General features: G+C 39.6%; 2 protein-coding genes across 8 annotated transcripts in view; one reads left to right on the forward strand and one right to left on the reverse strand.

The window, feature by feature from the left end:
* The window catches only part of RUFY2 (RUN and FYVE domain containing 2), a 37409-nt gene extending 34025 nt beyond the window's left edge, over positions 1–3384 (forward strand). Inside the window, exon 18 of the mRNA XM_063307563.1 lies at positions 2422–3384. Within this exon, the coding sequence (XP_063163633.1) occupies positions 2422–2487 (66 nt within the window). The 3' untranslated portion in view covers positions 2488–3384. The remainder of the gene's footprint in view (positions 1–2421) is intronic.
* On the reverse strand, positions 668–13630 carry HNRNPH3 (heterogeneous nuclear ribonucleoprotein H3). Of its 7 annotated transcripts, none has more exons than XM_063307572.1 (10): positions 13335–13485; positions 5831–5949; positions 5208–5346; positions 4501–4685; positions 4074–4160; positions 3690–3805; positions 1541–1676; positions 1354–1434; positions 1184–1273; positions 668–966 (listed from the first exon to the last, which is right to left on the reverse strand). In XM_063307572.1, the coding sequence occupies exons 2-10, from the start codon at positions 5943–5945 to the stop codon at positions 890–892; spliced, it is 1026 nt and encodes a 341-aa protein (XP_063163642.1). In that variant the 5' UTR covers positions 5946–5949; positions 13335–13485; the 3' UTR covers positions 668–889. The 7 variants fall into 7 exon arrangements, with proteins under 7 accessions (XP_063163642.1, XP_063163636.1, XP_063163635.1 ...); XM_063307566.1 differs by having other exon boundaries at positions 4546–4685; positions 13321–13466; XM_063307565.1 differs by having other exon boundaries at positions 13321–13466.
* Positions 13631–15570: the final 1940 nt, after the last annotated feature.

Here is a 15570-nt window from a genome sequence, read left to right on the forward strand (position 1 = left end):
TAATCTGTCAGGCTTTTAGGTGGAAGTGTTGGCTGCCAGACAGGCCACACAACCCTTACATAAGTGTCTTCAGCAATACAAATGGTATCCTCAAATCAATTCTGTTTCATTTTTAAGAACTGTGTTACTTCTCTATCAATGTTAATATAGTCCATTAATGTAATAGTTTTCTGCTTTTCTCCCATATCTTTTCCATATAGTATTTATTAACAACTTATCTCAAACTGATTGCCAAGAAAACAAGATGAAGATTGAGACCATGTTTTCTACCAATACCTTATATTTTAAATGTTATGAGTGTTCTGACGTGCAAGTAGCTCAGATGACAATCAAGTTTTGTTTAGCGGTTGTGCGTTAGGTCATTCCAGAACTTTTAACTCATGGCCTTCATGTCCTGCACAGGTTTGAGACATTCCGCCATGGGAATTAGTCTTCACTGACAAACAGTTTATTAGTTAACTAAAAGAAACTACCTTACACTTGCTTTCATTCCAAACCTCAACAAACGTAACATAAACCCGATGGTTATTTCATTTCATAGGATGTAGAATCAATAATACGAACTTACAGTACAACTGCTTTTAATGAACCAAATTTTTTTAACAAAATCCTGGGATACGCAACTATCTTTAGGAGGAGCTAGTATAAAAACTATCAACATCAGTGGTTTGAATATAAAAAATTTATTTAAAGTCAGAGTATGCAACAAATAAAACCTACAGAAAACAGATTTCCCCATCACAATCTGATGCTTACCAAATAATGGGAAAACACATTCCTTCAGTCAATATAAAGTTTTCAATACAAAAGAAATTTAAGTTTTGTAAGAAAGCCTAGCAGACCAAGTATGGTTTCCTTCCAACACGCTTTGGAGACACAATGATACTCTTCAATACATTCCACGCCAGCCACCTCCTCCCATGTTGCCTTGCCCGTAATATCCACCACTATTTCCGCTGCCACGACCTACAAAATAACCGCAACACTTTTATTCCTGTGGTTAATATTGTTTAAACTTTATACCCATCCATATAATTGACATGAAGTCTTATCGCCCTTATTTATGCCTTTTGAGCATGGAAGCTCCACGGCATGCTTAGGCTCCTCATGCAACACAAAGTGCTGGTGGGGATTAAAACCAACGCCTTAATATTAAACAAAACAACACAAAACACCACCTTACCATAGCCACCCAATCCATCAGGAGTCCCATATCCTCCACTGTAACTGCTGCCCATTCCCATTCTTCCAACGGAACCATAACCACCTTGCTCTGGAAAAGAGCAGTCACCATTAGCCTCTAGAAATCCTGTGCAGATTTAATCTGAATTAAAAATCTGAAATTAAGCCTACCCATGCCATCTCTGCCATAGCCTCCCATTCCAGAACCACCTCCAGCAGTTGAATTCAGGAACAGCTCAATGTATCGATGCTCTTTAAAAGAATAAAAAGCTTACTCCCAATCATGCGAGTATTACAGTCATCCATGCAAGATCAAGGGAAAATGTGCAAAAGTTCAGATGTATCTACTGCAACTTACGCATATGGTTTTTATCTTTAGACATGGCAGCCACTGCATCTTCATGTGTCACAAATTCCACATCAGCCTCTCCAGTTGCTCTTCCATCTGCTCCAATGTCAATATGAACCCTTATAGGAGTCAGTGGTGAGAAAAACTAAAAGAAAGCAGTAAGTTAAAATTCCACAAATTTAATCCATAATTCTGAAGACTGTCATGTCCAATTTACACATAGTTGTGTACAACAAATCACACTTCTATCATGCACATGCATTTTACAATTCAGTACTTCTGATTTTGCTGATGTTATTAGTGACTATCATGAAGTCCAGTGGAGTTGGGTGGCTAATCAAACGAACGAACAAAATAGACTGGCTAGGAAAGTATTTACTAGGGTGCACCCAAGCTTACCAGTTTTTCTAATTTGCACAGCCACTGCAACAGCATATTTATATTTATTATTTTAGTCTGGTAGATGCTGATTTGGTAATTTTAGGTGTTGAGGTTTTAACAGAGTATTTTACTGTAAACCGCCCAGAGTCCCCCTCCTTGGGGGGGAGATGGGCGGTAATAGAAATTTGAATAATAAATAAATAAAATAAGCAATTACTTCTTGATTGCTTTTTCTGCACATAAAAATGTAAAAAATGTGCTACTGCCTTAGGTAGTATATCCCTGGAGTGACGTTGAAATATCAGAGTAACTGAGCTGATACAGATTAAGTATTTGGAGCACAAATTCCTATGACTTAAGCCACTGTTTTGATTTCTGCTTTGCTTTCCCTTCTATTAACATTGCAGGCCCACGTAGCTCAGTTCTACTTCTGATGACATCTGGTTAATCTGATACCAATAACATTTACACTGCAGTTACTTTCAAATCAAAGTGTTTTTTCTTTTCAGCAACTTGTATCCTGTCAGTATATTGGAGGCTACAATTGGCAGATCCCCTCCCATCCATTTCACTGATTTACCTACCTACTTTATACTATTGCTACTATTCATCATTCCCACTAAGCCACTAAATACCTAGTTATGGCCACCCCCCTTATAAACATCTCTTCATTTGAAGATTTCCAGCTCCATCATCAAGAAAAACAATACAAATACATCAGCACAGAAGAATCATTCAACACAGAGATCTCTAATAGCTCCATTTGTATAGTTTCTATATTAAATCTGACTGAAGATACCAGCATCAGGTTTTCAACTGAATAGATACAGATCGCATGGCTGTCTAAAAGGAATTGGACGATACTGATAGCAACTATAATCAGTTCTTGTATTTGCTATTAGAAATTCTCTAATTTTGACTACAATATTAGTAATTTATATGCACACCATTTTTTATTGTAATAATAGCTTTTTAAAATTTTGATTATCAGATTTACTAATCTCTCTGAATACAGGTACTCCTTGCTTAATGACCACTCGTTTAGCAACATTTCAGACTTAAGGAAGGTGCTAAAACCTGATTAGTTCTTGCACTTACGACCAGTGCAGTGTCCCCGCCGTCATGTGATTGCAATTTGGTGCTTGGCAAGCAGCTCACATTTATGACCGTCGCAGTGTCCTGCAGTCACGTGATTGCCATTTTTGGCCTTTCCAGTCTGCCTCCGGTAAGCAAAATCAACGGGGAACGCCTTAATGACCATGTGATTCGCTTAACAACTGAGGTGATTTGCTTAACGGCCACCGCAAAAATGGTTGTAAAATCGGGTTGGATTTAACGACCGCATCGCTTAGTGACCAAAATTCCAGTCCCAATTGTAATTGTTAAGCGAGGACTACCTGTACTTTGTCAGAGAAGAATAGTAGGGGTATAAATCAAATAAATACTGGGGTTTCTTTTTCTTCTGTATTCGTTTTTTTAAAATTTCTGCTTAATTAAATAGTCTCCCCACCCTAAAGGGGATTCTAACACAAAATGCACAGCTCAATTATTTTCAAATACCACCAGTCTTTCAAGTACTAAAAATAACATACACATTTAATAACTTTAATTTATGTGCTTTTTAAATTCTCATCCCAAGATAGCAAAAAAAAAAAAAGGTACTCTGGAACTTCTTAGTACTTTAAAACAGTTTCATCAGTTTAATGTGAAACTTTTTATCTGGGAAAAAATACCTAACATACTTGTTCCAGCTAGAAATATTCTCTACAATACTCACATTAGCAATATCATTTTCAGTTGCTCGAAAGGGCAAACCTCTCATGTGAACAAAATGACCACCATGGAAGCCTGAACTTGCATCTCCTGCTCCACCATAGCCATGGCCTCCCATTCCTAAAACAAAACATGTCCATGAAGACATAATTGACTCTAGACTGAGGATATGCACTGCCTCGTCTAAAAAACTAAAATACAATTGCAACATCATAAGTGTACCAATCAGTTCCTGCATTAACAATTTCATCTAGCAGCACTGAGACAGCACATACCATTTCTTGCACTCAACTGATTATAAACAGGACACTGAAAACTTCAAAGCAATCTCTAGCTGAGTTTGCTACAGGGGGGCAGCTGAAGAACATGGTAACATTTTTCTTCTTACCTCTCCCATCTCTCATTCTGTCATCATAGCCATCATTTCCATAGGCATAATTGTTATAGCCACCATACTCATCAAAGCCACCATATCCTGTGAGATTTAAGAGGGGGACAGACTGTGAAGAGTCTTTAAACATAAAAAGGATGTTAACTTTGTGCACAGAATCAAATTGACTTGATATGAAATACAAACATTTCTATATATACATTTGAACAGGCTCAAAGACATGCAAACCAAGTTTCATATTTAAAATCTCATTTCTGATGCCTCTCCATACTTTTTCAATCTCTAGTCATATGGTTGATAAAAACAAAATAATAGATAGCCAGATTTCAGACTTGGTATGTATTATACTGTCATTTCTGTATTTCTTGACAAAGTGTCAGGAACGTGAAAATGACAAGAGCCTGTGGTCATTAGATACACATACCACCGTCATATCCACCACCTCCTCGACGCATTCTGTCATACATACTTCCACGCCCAGCTCCATAATAACCCCCTCTTCCTCCCATTGGTCTATCATATGGTCCAGGTCGCTGTCCCATCATTCTTCGGGGTGGATCATAGAATCCTCGGATTTCACTCCTACTACTTTTGAAGATCTCAATATATCTGAGTAAAAAAAGATTTACAATGTACAAATGTAAGAATACAGATACATAACGCTTGGAAAAAATACGACAAACTGCACAAATGCCTGAATTTTAAATCTAGATATAGCATTGAAGAGAAGTGAACACTTTTTTTTTCCAGTGTCACTTAAACTTTAGGATTTAGGGCATTAAATGCAAAAGCAAGCAGTTCCGTGATTTACTTTACTGACTAAAAATTCTAACTGCAAATTAAATACAGCAAATCTCTGAACCACACTCCCCCCTGCCCCAGTAGAAATTGCTTTGAAAAAAATCTGGCTATTGTAGGACACCCTCCACAAAAACTGAAACAGCCCAATTTTAGCAAGCTACATAGTATTACCAATCCCCCTCCCCCCACATCTATTTTACTCCCGGAGTTACTTAGGGTGATTTTTGTTAAAAAAAAATAGCCAGTTGATTTATGTTCCCCAACCCCCCAAAAGCAATTCTGACCCCCAACCCCCCAAAAGATTCACCATCCCAAACTCTCCATCCCCACCTGTGCCCTATTCTTTCCTTGTGTTTCCCCAGAGCTTTTTCTGCTATCTCCTTTGAAGCAAACTGCACGAAGGCCTCCCCTGTGCTTCTCCCCTGGTAGTCCAGCGTCAATGTTATCCCATTTGGCACGATTTCCAACCCTTTAACCCAAGGACAAATAACCCCATCAAGGGGAAGAGTGTTAAAGTCTGAAACATTCCCATCTGTAGAAAATACTTAAAGCAAATCTACACAAATGCAAGAAAATAGCTTAGCTTCCCCCAACCCAAATACACAGGCTAAAGAGTTTTCATTTAGACATTGTATTACTGTCTCTTTGTTCAGACTACACAGCAACAGCTACATCACAAAGCCCACCTATGCTGCATGATGTAATAACTACATACTCCAAATTCTGACTCCTAATAGGATATCTAAATGTGTAAATTTTTATCCAATACTGCCAATGCAAACTCTTAACTTTTTAGTAGCGTTTTAACAAAGAAAACCAACATTAATAATCTAAATTTTAAAGACTGATTTCCCCCTCCCCCAAGAGAACTAATAAAATGTTAAGCTGTTTCAAATATCAATCTTGCAGACATAGAAACACTGAAAGTCACTTGACATTAACACTAGAGCTACCTTGAAAGAACTGAACGATCTCCTCCTTGCTGCAGCCAAATGGCAGACCACGCAATCGTACTGTTCCATCACTAGATGAATCATTTGGACCATTATGTTTCCCAGCCCAGTCCATTTTGCTGTTTAAAATCAAACACCATAAAAAACATAAACAGCAAATTTAGCATTTGAGAATGACGATTCACCCCCAACCCCTTCCTAAGTAGGACTGTATACATTAGAAACATCTTGAACTTTTTTAAAAAATGCAACAACTGCTCGGACATTGCTTAGCGTATAATGCTGTGATAATTTACAACTGCCGTTGTCTTGAACTCATACAGAACTAGCATGACCTGCTCATGCAACCTACCACATAGCTATTCTCAAGACCTCAACTGATAGGCATCTCTCTATGAAGACAAGTTCTACTACTGAAGTAAATACTTAGTACCTCCCTCACATTTGCCCAGCCATTTCAGTACACATATTCAATCACTGCAATGGGCACTATTTTTAAATTCATTCTACTGCAGGCCAGTGAAGCCACAGCAAATTGTTTCCTAAAAATGCGTATGAACTAAATGCATGCTTCTCTCCTCAATCTGCATACAAATCTCATGGGTGTTCATTCCAATGCCAGCTACAAAAGGCAAGGCAGCAGTCCTACAGGGCTCAGGACTAGAATTCTGACAATTAAATAAATGGAAAGACAGCCAAACAACTAAATTCTGGGGGCAGAGGCTGATAGGCACCGGATAAAATTAAGCTAACGGGGGAAGGAAAAGGAATCTGAGTGTGTGCACAAGAGGCTGCATTATCCCAGCAACATAAAACACCAGCAAAATAGAAAAGCAAGTTTCATGTTTTTTTAAATTAACTGAAATTGTAAGGTGTGGTGCAAAGTGTAATATTCAGTGGTCTACATGGAAGTGTATGAGTGCATGGTGTGTACACGCAATGTAAAAACAGTACAAGTTGAAAGAGTCAGGAACTACATTTAATGATACAATGGCTAGCAAGTTCATAGTACAATTCACATACGTGCAGACATTTCCTCCACCACATTTAGAATAGCATCCTTCCACTTTAATCTTCCCCAAACTAGTGTCCCTCCATATATTTTGGACTACAATTCCCAGAATAAAGCAACTACAAACAATACCGTCTTTACAATTTTATTTATAAAATTGGTTGGTGGGGTAGAACAATTCACTTTGAGTTGAAGCTCCACCTACAACTAGAGGGAAGAATAGGTTTCTCGAACATTAAAGAAAAGCTGTAATGGAAAAAATATTCTGCTCAGAATAGTTCATGCTTTAGATCCCAGCTTGTATCAGAGTCCTATCTTTCCCCATGCTAAGGCGGGCTAGAGACATCAAAAGGAGATATTAATCAAGAAATGGCTCTCTCAGCACACAAATCTGGGGAGGGGGATTTCACAAAGTGAGGAAAAATGAGTTTGGTATACAAGCACCAAAGACACTTCATAAGATTGCCACTGAAGTGAATTTTCTTGGGGAAAAAGTATCTCACTGTAAAACACAGCATAAAATGTAATGAAAAGAAAGCAGCAAAAGCTGCAATAAGTAGTTCATAATACTCTTGCTACTTAAGCAGATTTTGCAGATGTGGCTTCTTTGGACCTCATTTACATTACCCATAATGCCAACCCCTCAGGGTTTTGGAGCAGGGGCAAATTTGACCTGTGTGTCAAAGTAGAGCCCCATATCCTGGGCCCTCTTTGCATCTACAATAGTACAAGTTCCACGGTACACCTGAATATTTTAAAAATTCCTTTAAAATATCCATCCATCCAAGCTAGCACACTGCAAGGCAACATGCTAGACTTAAGCACTGGCTCTACTTTGAGGTTATCCGATAGAGTTTAAAGGGGATGGCAGGGAACAGTATCACCAGCTTGCCTTCTGAAACTAGTATCTCTGTGACTGGCCATACCTTTTATAGCCATCACTTCAAAGTAACATAAATGTCATATTCTCATGTATCTACCAGACTATAAAGGTTGGAGACTCCTGCCTGATGCTTAGTTTTAGACAACAGACGAAAGAGACTTCCTAGAAATTTTCTTAGAGCTGGTTCAATCCAAATTTCCACGAAGGTTTTAAACACCATGACCAATTTATAACATAGAAATGGCCAACTCCAGTTAGGGAAAATGTTGTGGATTCCTATTTTATAAATTGGTCACAAGTATTTAATTAGAAAGACAGCAACGAGCATCAGAAGATATCTACCTTACTCATATCAGTTTTACTGTTGTGTAGTACAATTCATATGGACAAATTAGATGGCAGTTCTGCTTTCATTTCTGCTACTCAAGAATTAAAAATAGACAAATTGCTTTTTACCAGACAGTTCACTACAAATGCCTCTTTAAGACTCCCTACAATGGTCTTTCACCTTATTTTATCACAAAAGGCTCCTATTTTGCATCTTTAATTCCTCCTCAAATACCCAAAGGGGAGATGGAGCTGAACAAGCTAAAAAAAAGTCTAATTTTATATCAACCTGTCACAGAACATGCCCTTGATGGCAGAAAAATATACTAAATAAAGCACAGCCCCACCTAGTAAAAAGTTACCCAACCCTGGTTTAAAAACCCATTACCTGGTTTAGAAACCCATTTTCACCAAAGCTCTGTGGAGACCATAATTAACAACAGGTTTCTCTGAGCAGCCCATACAAGAAACACTTTCATCCATCCTAAGCCAACTCAATCACCTTTTTTGTCCTCAACATCCTTAAGGCCAATTTCTCTGAGTTCAATTAAAATCATGTCTCAGAAGAAAGAGGGCTGGAAGCTTCCAGTTGTTCAACAAAAACTGAAGCTTCTCCACCACAGCAAAATGGATTCTAAACATATCCCTAAAGGTGATGAGCCGAGCAAAGCAGAACAGCCAGAGATGGTCAAAGGGGGAAACTCGGAGGAGCAAATGCCACTGGGAATACCAGAAGGAAAGTGTAGATCTCCATCTCAGTAAGTCTTCTGAAAGTATAGTCATTATGCAGTGCACACTGGCACAGACAGTAATCTTGGTGAAAGTGCATATTAAGATGGTACCACGCATGTAGTTATTCTAGAGGTTGCAGTCTCATTTTCTCTTCCGGAAAGTGAGCATCTTCAAGGCTTTCTGAACAAAAACAAAGGTGGTGTTTCAACACAAATGCAGAGTGATTCTTAGGCTGGGCTTTTTTCCAGGCAGATTACACATTCAAAAGTAAATTCGTATCTCAACTGAACCAACAGATTATTCACCAGGTTCTTTTCATAGCAGAAGACACAGATATTTTTACTGCAACATGACTTCTACAGACTTCCTCTTCCTCATGCCCATCTCCCATTTCCATTATAATACAAAAAGAAAAATAGCTTGGAAAGAATAGTGATGAATAGTTTTATATCAACTAGAGAATAGGATCTCTAGTAGAGCTATATCATGGCTTGATACTATTTCACAATCAACATGGTTCCAGTTGACAATATAGGAGACAAAAGAACATTCCTTATTTTATTACTGCGTAACATTAACAGAATCTTTAACTCTGCAAATGGAGGTTGAACATATTTTACTGGTTCTTAAGAGACCTTCATTGGAATATACAGCCTTAATGGACCTTTTGAGTAAGACAATCTATTCTGTATTCTTAGACTGGCTTCATAGCTTTCCAATATAGTATCCTAGTTAACAAAAACATGTCCATTGTTTATCAGAATAAGGAACCTAGATTCTTTTCAAAGACTGTAATAAATAAATGAAAAATAATGAAACACACCTGAGAAAATTAATTGAAATTGTGTAATAAAAAGGTATACTACAAACAGAATAGAATTTAACATGCATACTCCTTTGAAAGAGTTGCAAATATTCTTCAACAATAAAAATCTATTTCAGATCACCCAAAAGTAAACTGCTCTATTCCACCAACCAATAAAGAAAATCTGAAATCACTGCGAAGTTTCATTCTGGATGGTAGCAGAACACTTTACTCCAGTTCTGGGGATGGGATAATCACACTTGTTCTTCACAGTGTTTTTTACTAGTTCTTTTCATTACAATAAAACCACAAGTTATATAAAAACAATTAATATGTACACACACTCCCATACTCCAATTAAGACATTTCTCAAAATTAAGATAGGAGCATCAAATGGACTACACAAGAATGAGTAGCTCCCTGTTTCTTGCTGTATAGCTTCAATCTCTTTGGGGTTAATACCATTATTATATTTAATTAGCAATGTACATTTAGAACATGTTAAAAAACCCAACTGTTTCATAAAATTAATTAGCAACACAATGAACAAAATATAAATCAAAACGGCTAGCAAGAACATGCTACTTAACAAATCTGAAATTATTTTTTTTACTATCCCTATAACACACATATGAATTTTAGGCATGCTAAAATAAATATATTTACAATTTCCAGTTCTTTCATATTTTCCTTAATATAAAAATATTTATGAGAATTAGAACATCGAACAGTTATATTCTATTTATGAGCAACAAACAACTTTTTTTCTGTTGAAGTCTGCAATTCCTCTGGAATAATTTGTTGGGAACAGTATAATGGGGAGGGCTAAAACAAGCAATGGGTAGGGCCAGAGGGGAAAAAAAAGCTCTAGGCACCCGTCCTGATCCCCTCTTTTCTCTCCTAAGCCACAAAGTCTCCAAGGATATATAAACTCTTGCTTAATAGATTTGAACTTAGCCTTTCTTTGCTATTAATGGATTAGTCTCAACTAAATAACACATACAGCTGCAGTTGAAACCATATTTACACTAAATCTATACTCACTTACCTGGAAGTAAGCAACACTGAACTCAATGGAGATCACTTCTGTAAATGCACTTTACTGTATTTTCCCTGTAATCAAATATTTAGTTCATCTAATTTTGATCACTACAGATTTTTTTTAGTTATTTAGACAGTATATACAATTAGTTTTACTTACCAAATGCCACCAGATTTTGATCTGTTTTACTTTTACTAACTCAGTATGGTCCGTTATATATTTACCCAGAAAGAATTTCCATTTTGTTCAGTGGGGTTTATTCCCATGTTTAATATTATTTTAAATATCAAAGCTTCAATCCTAAAATGAAACTGATTTTACACTTTCCTGTACTACTTAAAAACAAAACAAAAAATAAAAAAAATGAACTTCATCCTGAAATGAGCTGCTCTCTCAACAATTCCAGTAATTAAACATTCCAGTAACTTAGATTTTTTCTTTCTCAAAAAGGTGTCTAGTCTCATTTTCAACAGCCACTTCAGCTACTGCATTCTAATATTGCCTGGAGGGAGGGATCTATATAGACTTGTACAATGAGTTGTACTGACTTTATTTTATCCTGGGGATTATAAAGTGAAGGAATTAGCTGTGGAATCTTCCGGACCTGAAAGCTGTTAATGAGGCCATACAAGATTATATGTAAAAGACAAAGATAAAAATGCTTATCTTTTATTGGCACAGGCTTTCTATTTTTAATGTTGGGAACCACCCCCAAGTGTCAGCCAGTAACGCTGGTTACTGTTCTCTTCCTTATTCCTGGTCTCAAAAAGTGTCTTCAGTAGATAATTTTGCATCCCAGCCAACAGTAACAGGTTATTTAAAACTGAACTGCTCTGTCCAACTAAATGAACGTTAAATTTATATGGTTAACTTTAACTGAAATATAACCACAATAAAATACACAACTGGAATTGGTACTCTAATTGTCAAACTTATATCTAAAGTAGTATTTAAGATGGCATTCTTGATATACTGATCAGAATGTTCTGAACTTCAGATTAAAAATGTAAAGCACAATAGATCCCTACAAACAACATTAAAATAAGGAATTATTTATCAAATTAAACCTTCTCAATCCCTCACATACATGTATGCAGAGCAGCTGCCTCACAGATTTAGTAGCATACTTTTACTGAAATGACATTGTGCAAACAATGAGAAAATATCACTTTGAAAAACAATTTTTTAACAGATTGCCTTAGAACTGTCCTAGTAAAGGCACATTTACAATAGTTAGCTAAACCAACTATGAAAAACTATTATGTTTTTATTATTTTAATATTGTAAGCTGGTTAGAGCCAGGTGGCATATAAATACTTGTAATATATAAGTAATTTCCTGATAGGTTAATATAAGCCTACGAACATAGTAAACCTGCTTAAGCATTATTACCTTTTTGTGTTTAGTACGATATGCAAGTACTTCTACTTGAGTTGGGTTCCAGCTTGCATGTACCCAAAAGATCTCTGCTAGAAACAACCACACTTTAAGGTGAGAAGGCCCTAAGTCAGGAGACTGTCTCTTCACTTACACCACCAGTGTGATGAAAGGGAGAGAGAGTTCAAGTTCCTGACCTGTTGGAATGAACTCAGCAAAGGAGGTTTAGAGCTGCCATTTCTGAAGTCTATTCAAAATGTAACCAAAGCAGCTATCTATGCACTTCATGTGATATTGGTAGTGATTACGCTGGTTACTGTTCTCTTCCTTATTCCTGGTCTCCAAAAGTGGATTAAGCACAGCAATGACCTTGTTGAATGGCCATTTACAATCAATATCAGGGCCTCACATCTACTTAACAGGCACCAACCAGATAAGGCCCCACCAATCCCTGTCGCTGGTGAGCACACAATGCCACACGGCACAGCGCGATGACCGTGCACTTCCTCTTAATCTTAACTACTGTAATGACTGAATCGCTGCCATCAGTCCTACGGATGCTTCATCGTAACTTTTCACGTTTAATAATCTGCGCTACGGTTTTCTGACCAAGCTCTGTCACCGACGGCATGTTTCCATTTCGCCAGTTCCCACCGACTCCGAGGCACCTTACGCCCGAGGAACTGAGCGTGGGCTGCGATGCTTCAGGTTGCCAGAGAAACCAACTCTTCACCGCCCAAACATGCCGTGAACCTTCCGCTACGCTGAACCTGAGCGCGCAGGCGCACGAGCCCTCCGGGAGGAGTGGCACCGGAGAGAAGGTCCTCGGCGGAGGAGGGGGATCCTCCGTCGACGCGGGGAGCCTGGCTGGGGTACCATGGCGGAGGCGCACGCTTCTTTTGTCACGCTCCATGGACCCGCTTCGCCGTCTTCATCCTTTCTCCGCTCGGGCTTGCCCTACCGAGAGCCGCCCTCGCCCCTTCAGGTAGCGGCGGCCGCGGCCAGCACGAAACACCTCACTACCGTTGGCAGGCGAGGGACCCCTTCGCTCAGCCCCGATGCGTCGCGGCCCCCCCCCCCCGCTGTGGCCGCCACGTTAAAAATGGCGGCTGAGAGCGAAAACCTGCCGAACGCTCCCGCGCGCGTGCGTACGGCGCCGTTTAACCCTTTCTTTCTCCCCCCTCCCCGCCACCTGCCCAAGGAGTTCGCCCGTTTCTCTCGGAGCGAGAAGGCGGGTCCGCCCACCTCGGCTCCCCTTTACCCCGGCACACCGGAGACAAGGTTGCCCGGCCTCTTCCCGCCACCCACTCACCGGCAACACCTCACCCACTTCCCCAGGCGATCGGCCCAAACGGCTGCGCGGAACTCCCCACAAAGAACAAGGAAGCGCTTAACCGACGGCCGACTAACAAGCTACGCAGCTGAGGCAGACAGGATGGCGTCGCAGGCGCGCGTATCGCGAGGACTCGTCGCCTAGCGGCGGAGATGGCGCATGCGCGGCGGGCTGGCGAACGAGCACGAGGGGGCGCTCCGCGCGGTGGAGGAATCCTTCGAGGAGCCAAAGAGGAAGGCGGGAGCGCGCATGCGCAGTGCTCTAACCGCGGCGGCCGGAGGCATCCGATTGCCGGGCGGGAGTAGCTGCGGCGCCTCGGGAGGCTCGACGGCTGCACCAAGTGTGCCCGCCTCCTCAAAAGGCTGGAAATCCGAATACGGTCCCACCCGTTAAGATGCTTGTCTCTATGGCTCACGCAGTTAAAAAGCAAAGTTCCGTTAGGAAGCGCTAGGCATGCTGGGTGGGGAATTCTGGGAGTTGAAGTCCACGCATATTAAAGTCAAATTTGAGAAACTGGCATAGAATAAAAACGCAGCGAATTGGATCTGGTGCTGATTGTAGCCTTCAAGACAGCACCCTCCCCCCCATGATTCCTAGCTGTGCTGGACTGCAATTCCCACGTTCTGTAACAAATTCTGGGCTTCAAAAATCCGGACCACCACTAGAGGGGAGCTCTGCGTTGCTGTGCTTGCTGCTGATGTAGCAGTCGTCTGGAGTTTTGCCCAACGCGTGCAAAGTTGCTGGAGTGATTTAAAGTCTAGTGAAGTGTGTTGGGATTTCCTAGTGGTCTCCCTTCCCAGCACTAGGGAGGGCTGCCTCTTTAAATTTCCATAGACCTGTAGCCAAGGTCAGTGGGATGTTGCCCTGGGCTCTTGGCATCTAGATGGATGGTTCCCTGCAATGTACTTGATCAGCACATTAGTAGATCAAAGATAATGTTCAAAAAACTGACCCCACCCCAAAGACCTTGGCCCAGATGGATCATCAGGGAACAGCCCATCTTTACAGTGTCAAAATGGTGGGTGTGATAGGCAGTCAAAGCCTCACCTTATTTTAACCTGAGGGAGCACTTTTCAGTTGTCTCTTCTCTAGGGCAGTGATTCTCAACCTCAGCACCTTTAAGAGGTGTGGACTTCAACTCCCAGAATTCTAGGAGTTGAAGTCCACATTGCTTAAAGATGCTGAGGTTGAGAAACACTGATCTAAGGGTAAAATTGCCTGCTTCTACTCCTTTTGTTGTTGCCACCATTCTTCCTGCTATCAGCATGTAAGACACCAGCTCTTTAGATTTTATTGTTGTATTGTTTTCAGTGAATACTCCCAATAAAGATAATTCCAGGTCTGTTTTGATTTTCTGAAAAAAGGATGTGCCAGTTTTCTAAAAAAAAGTAATGATACCAAAACTGCTTTGTTTTTCAAGACCCAGATTAAGTTCCCTCTCTTTGCTGCTAATCAGGCAAACCATGGGCAGGTTGGAAGCCATAGAGTTACCTCATGTTCTTGTGGAGCATTTTTAATGTTGTATTCTGATTCTTAGTCAGTTCTTTGAACTAGAACTAATTTTCCTGTTTATCAACGTCAATGGAAAAGTGACACTACTGGCAAATTCTTTTACTCAGTTATACAGTCACAAAAGGACATCCCAGATTTGATTTGTTCCTCAAAAATTCCTTGGTTTTAATTTGTTATAATTTGCTCTCCTGAGAAGGGACATAGTTTGGTGTTTCCATGGTTTCTAACCATATAATAAAGATATTTAAAATATGGTCCAATCAGCTGTGTGAAAAGGTTAATACAGTGTGATCAGACAAGTATACCACTCTGTCATAGCTAATCTAATCTAATCTAATCTAATCTATCTGATGGTATAACACATATAATATAGAAGCCACTTCTGTGATTCCATTATTTTTTTTCCTTCAGCAATTAGGACTTATTTTGGTTTGCAAATCACTTTTACATATGTTCCAACCTATGTGGCAGCAATACCATATGCACATTTACCTGGAAATCAGTCTTATTTCATGTTTACCATCAGGAGATAATTGCTTCCAAGAATTAACTGCAGCATATATCAGTTCTGTTTAGGGCTACATAATATTTTTTTAATGTGACAATTTGCATTTCATAGGGAGGTTTGTGGTGAATATGAATTTTAAACCAAGAATTTCATTTCATAACTAGACAATCTGTGACTCATTGGGTCATCATTTCAGAGATATTTCCTTA

This window comes from Candoia aspera, chromosome 6 (genome assembly GCF_035149785.1).
Source record: "Candoia aspera isolate rCanAsp1 chromosome 6, rCanAsp1.hap2, whole genome shotgun sequence".
Classification (NCBI taxonomy): Eukaryota; Metazoa; Chordata; class Lepidosauria; order Squamata; family Boidae; genus Candoia; species Candoia aspera.

Coding starts and splice junctions, on each gene's coding strand:
- HNRNPH3 (XM_063307572.1), bottom strand. CDS start 5,945: ATGGACTGGGCTGGGAAACATAATGGTCCAAATGATTCATCTAGTGAT. Junction 4,161..4,500: donor AGGTGGTGGATATGACGGTG/GTATGTGTATCT, acceptor TAAATCTCACAG/GATATGGTGGCTTTGATGAG. Junction 1,677..3,689: donor CTGAAAATGATATTGCTAAT/GTGAGTATTGTA, acceptor GCTTTCTTTTAG/TTTTTCTCACCACTGACTCC.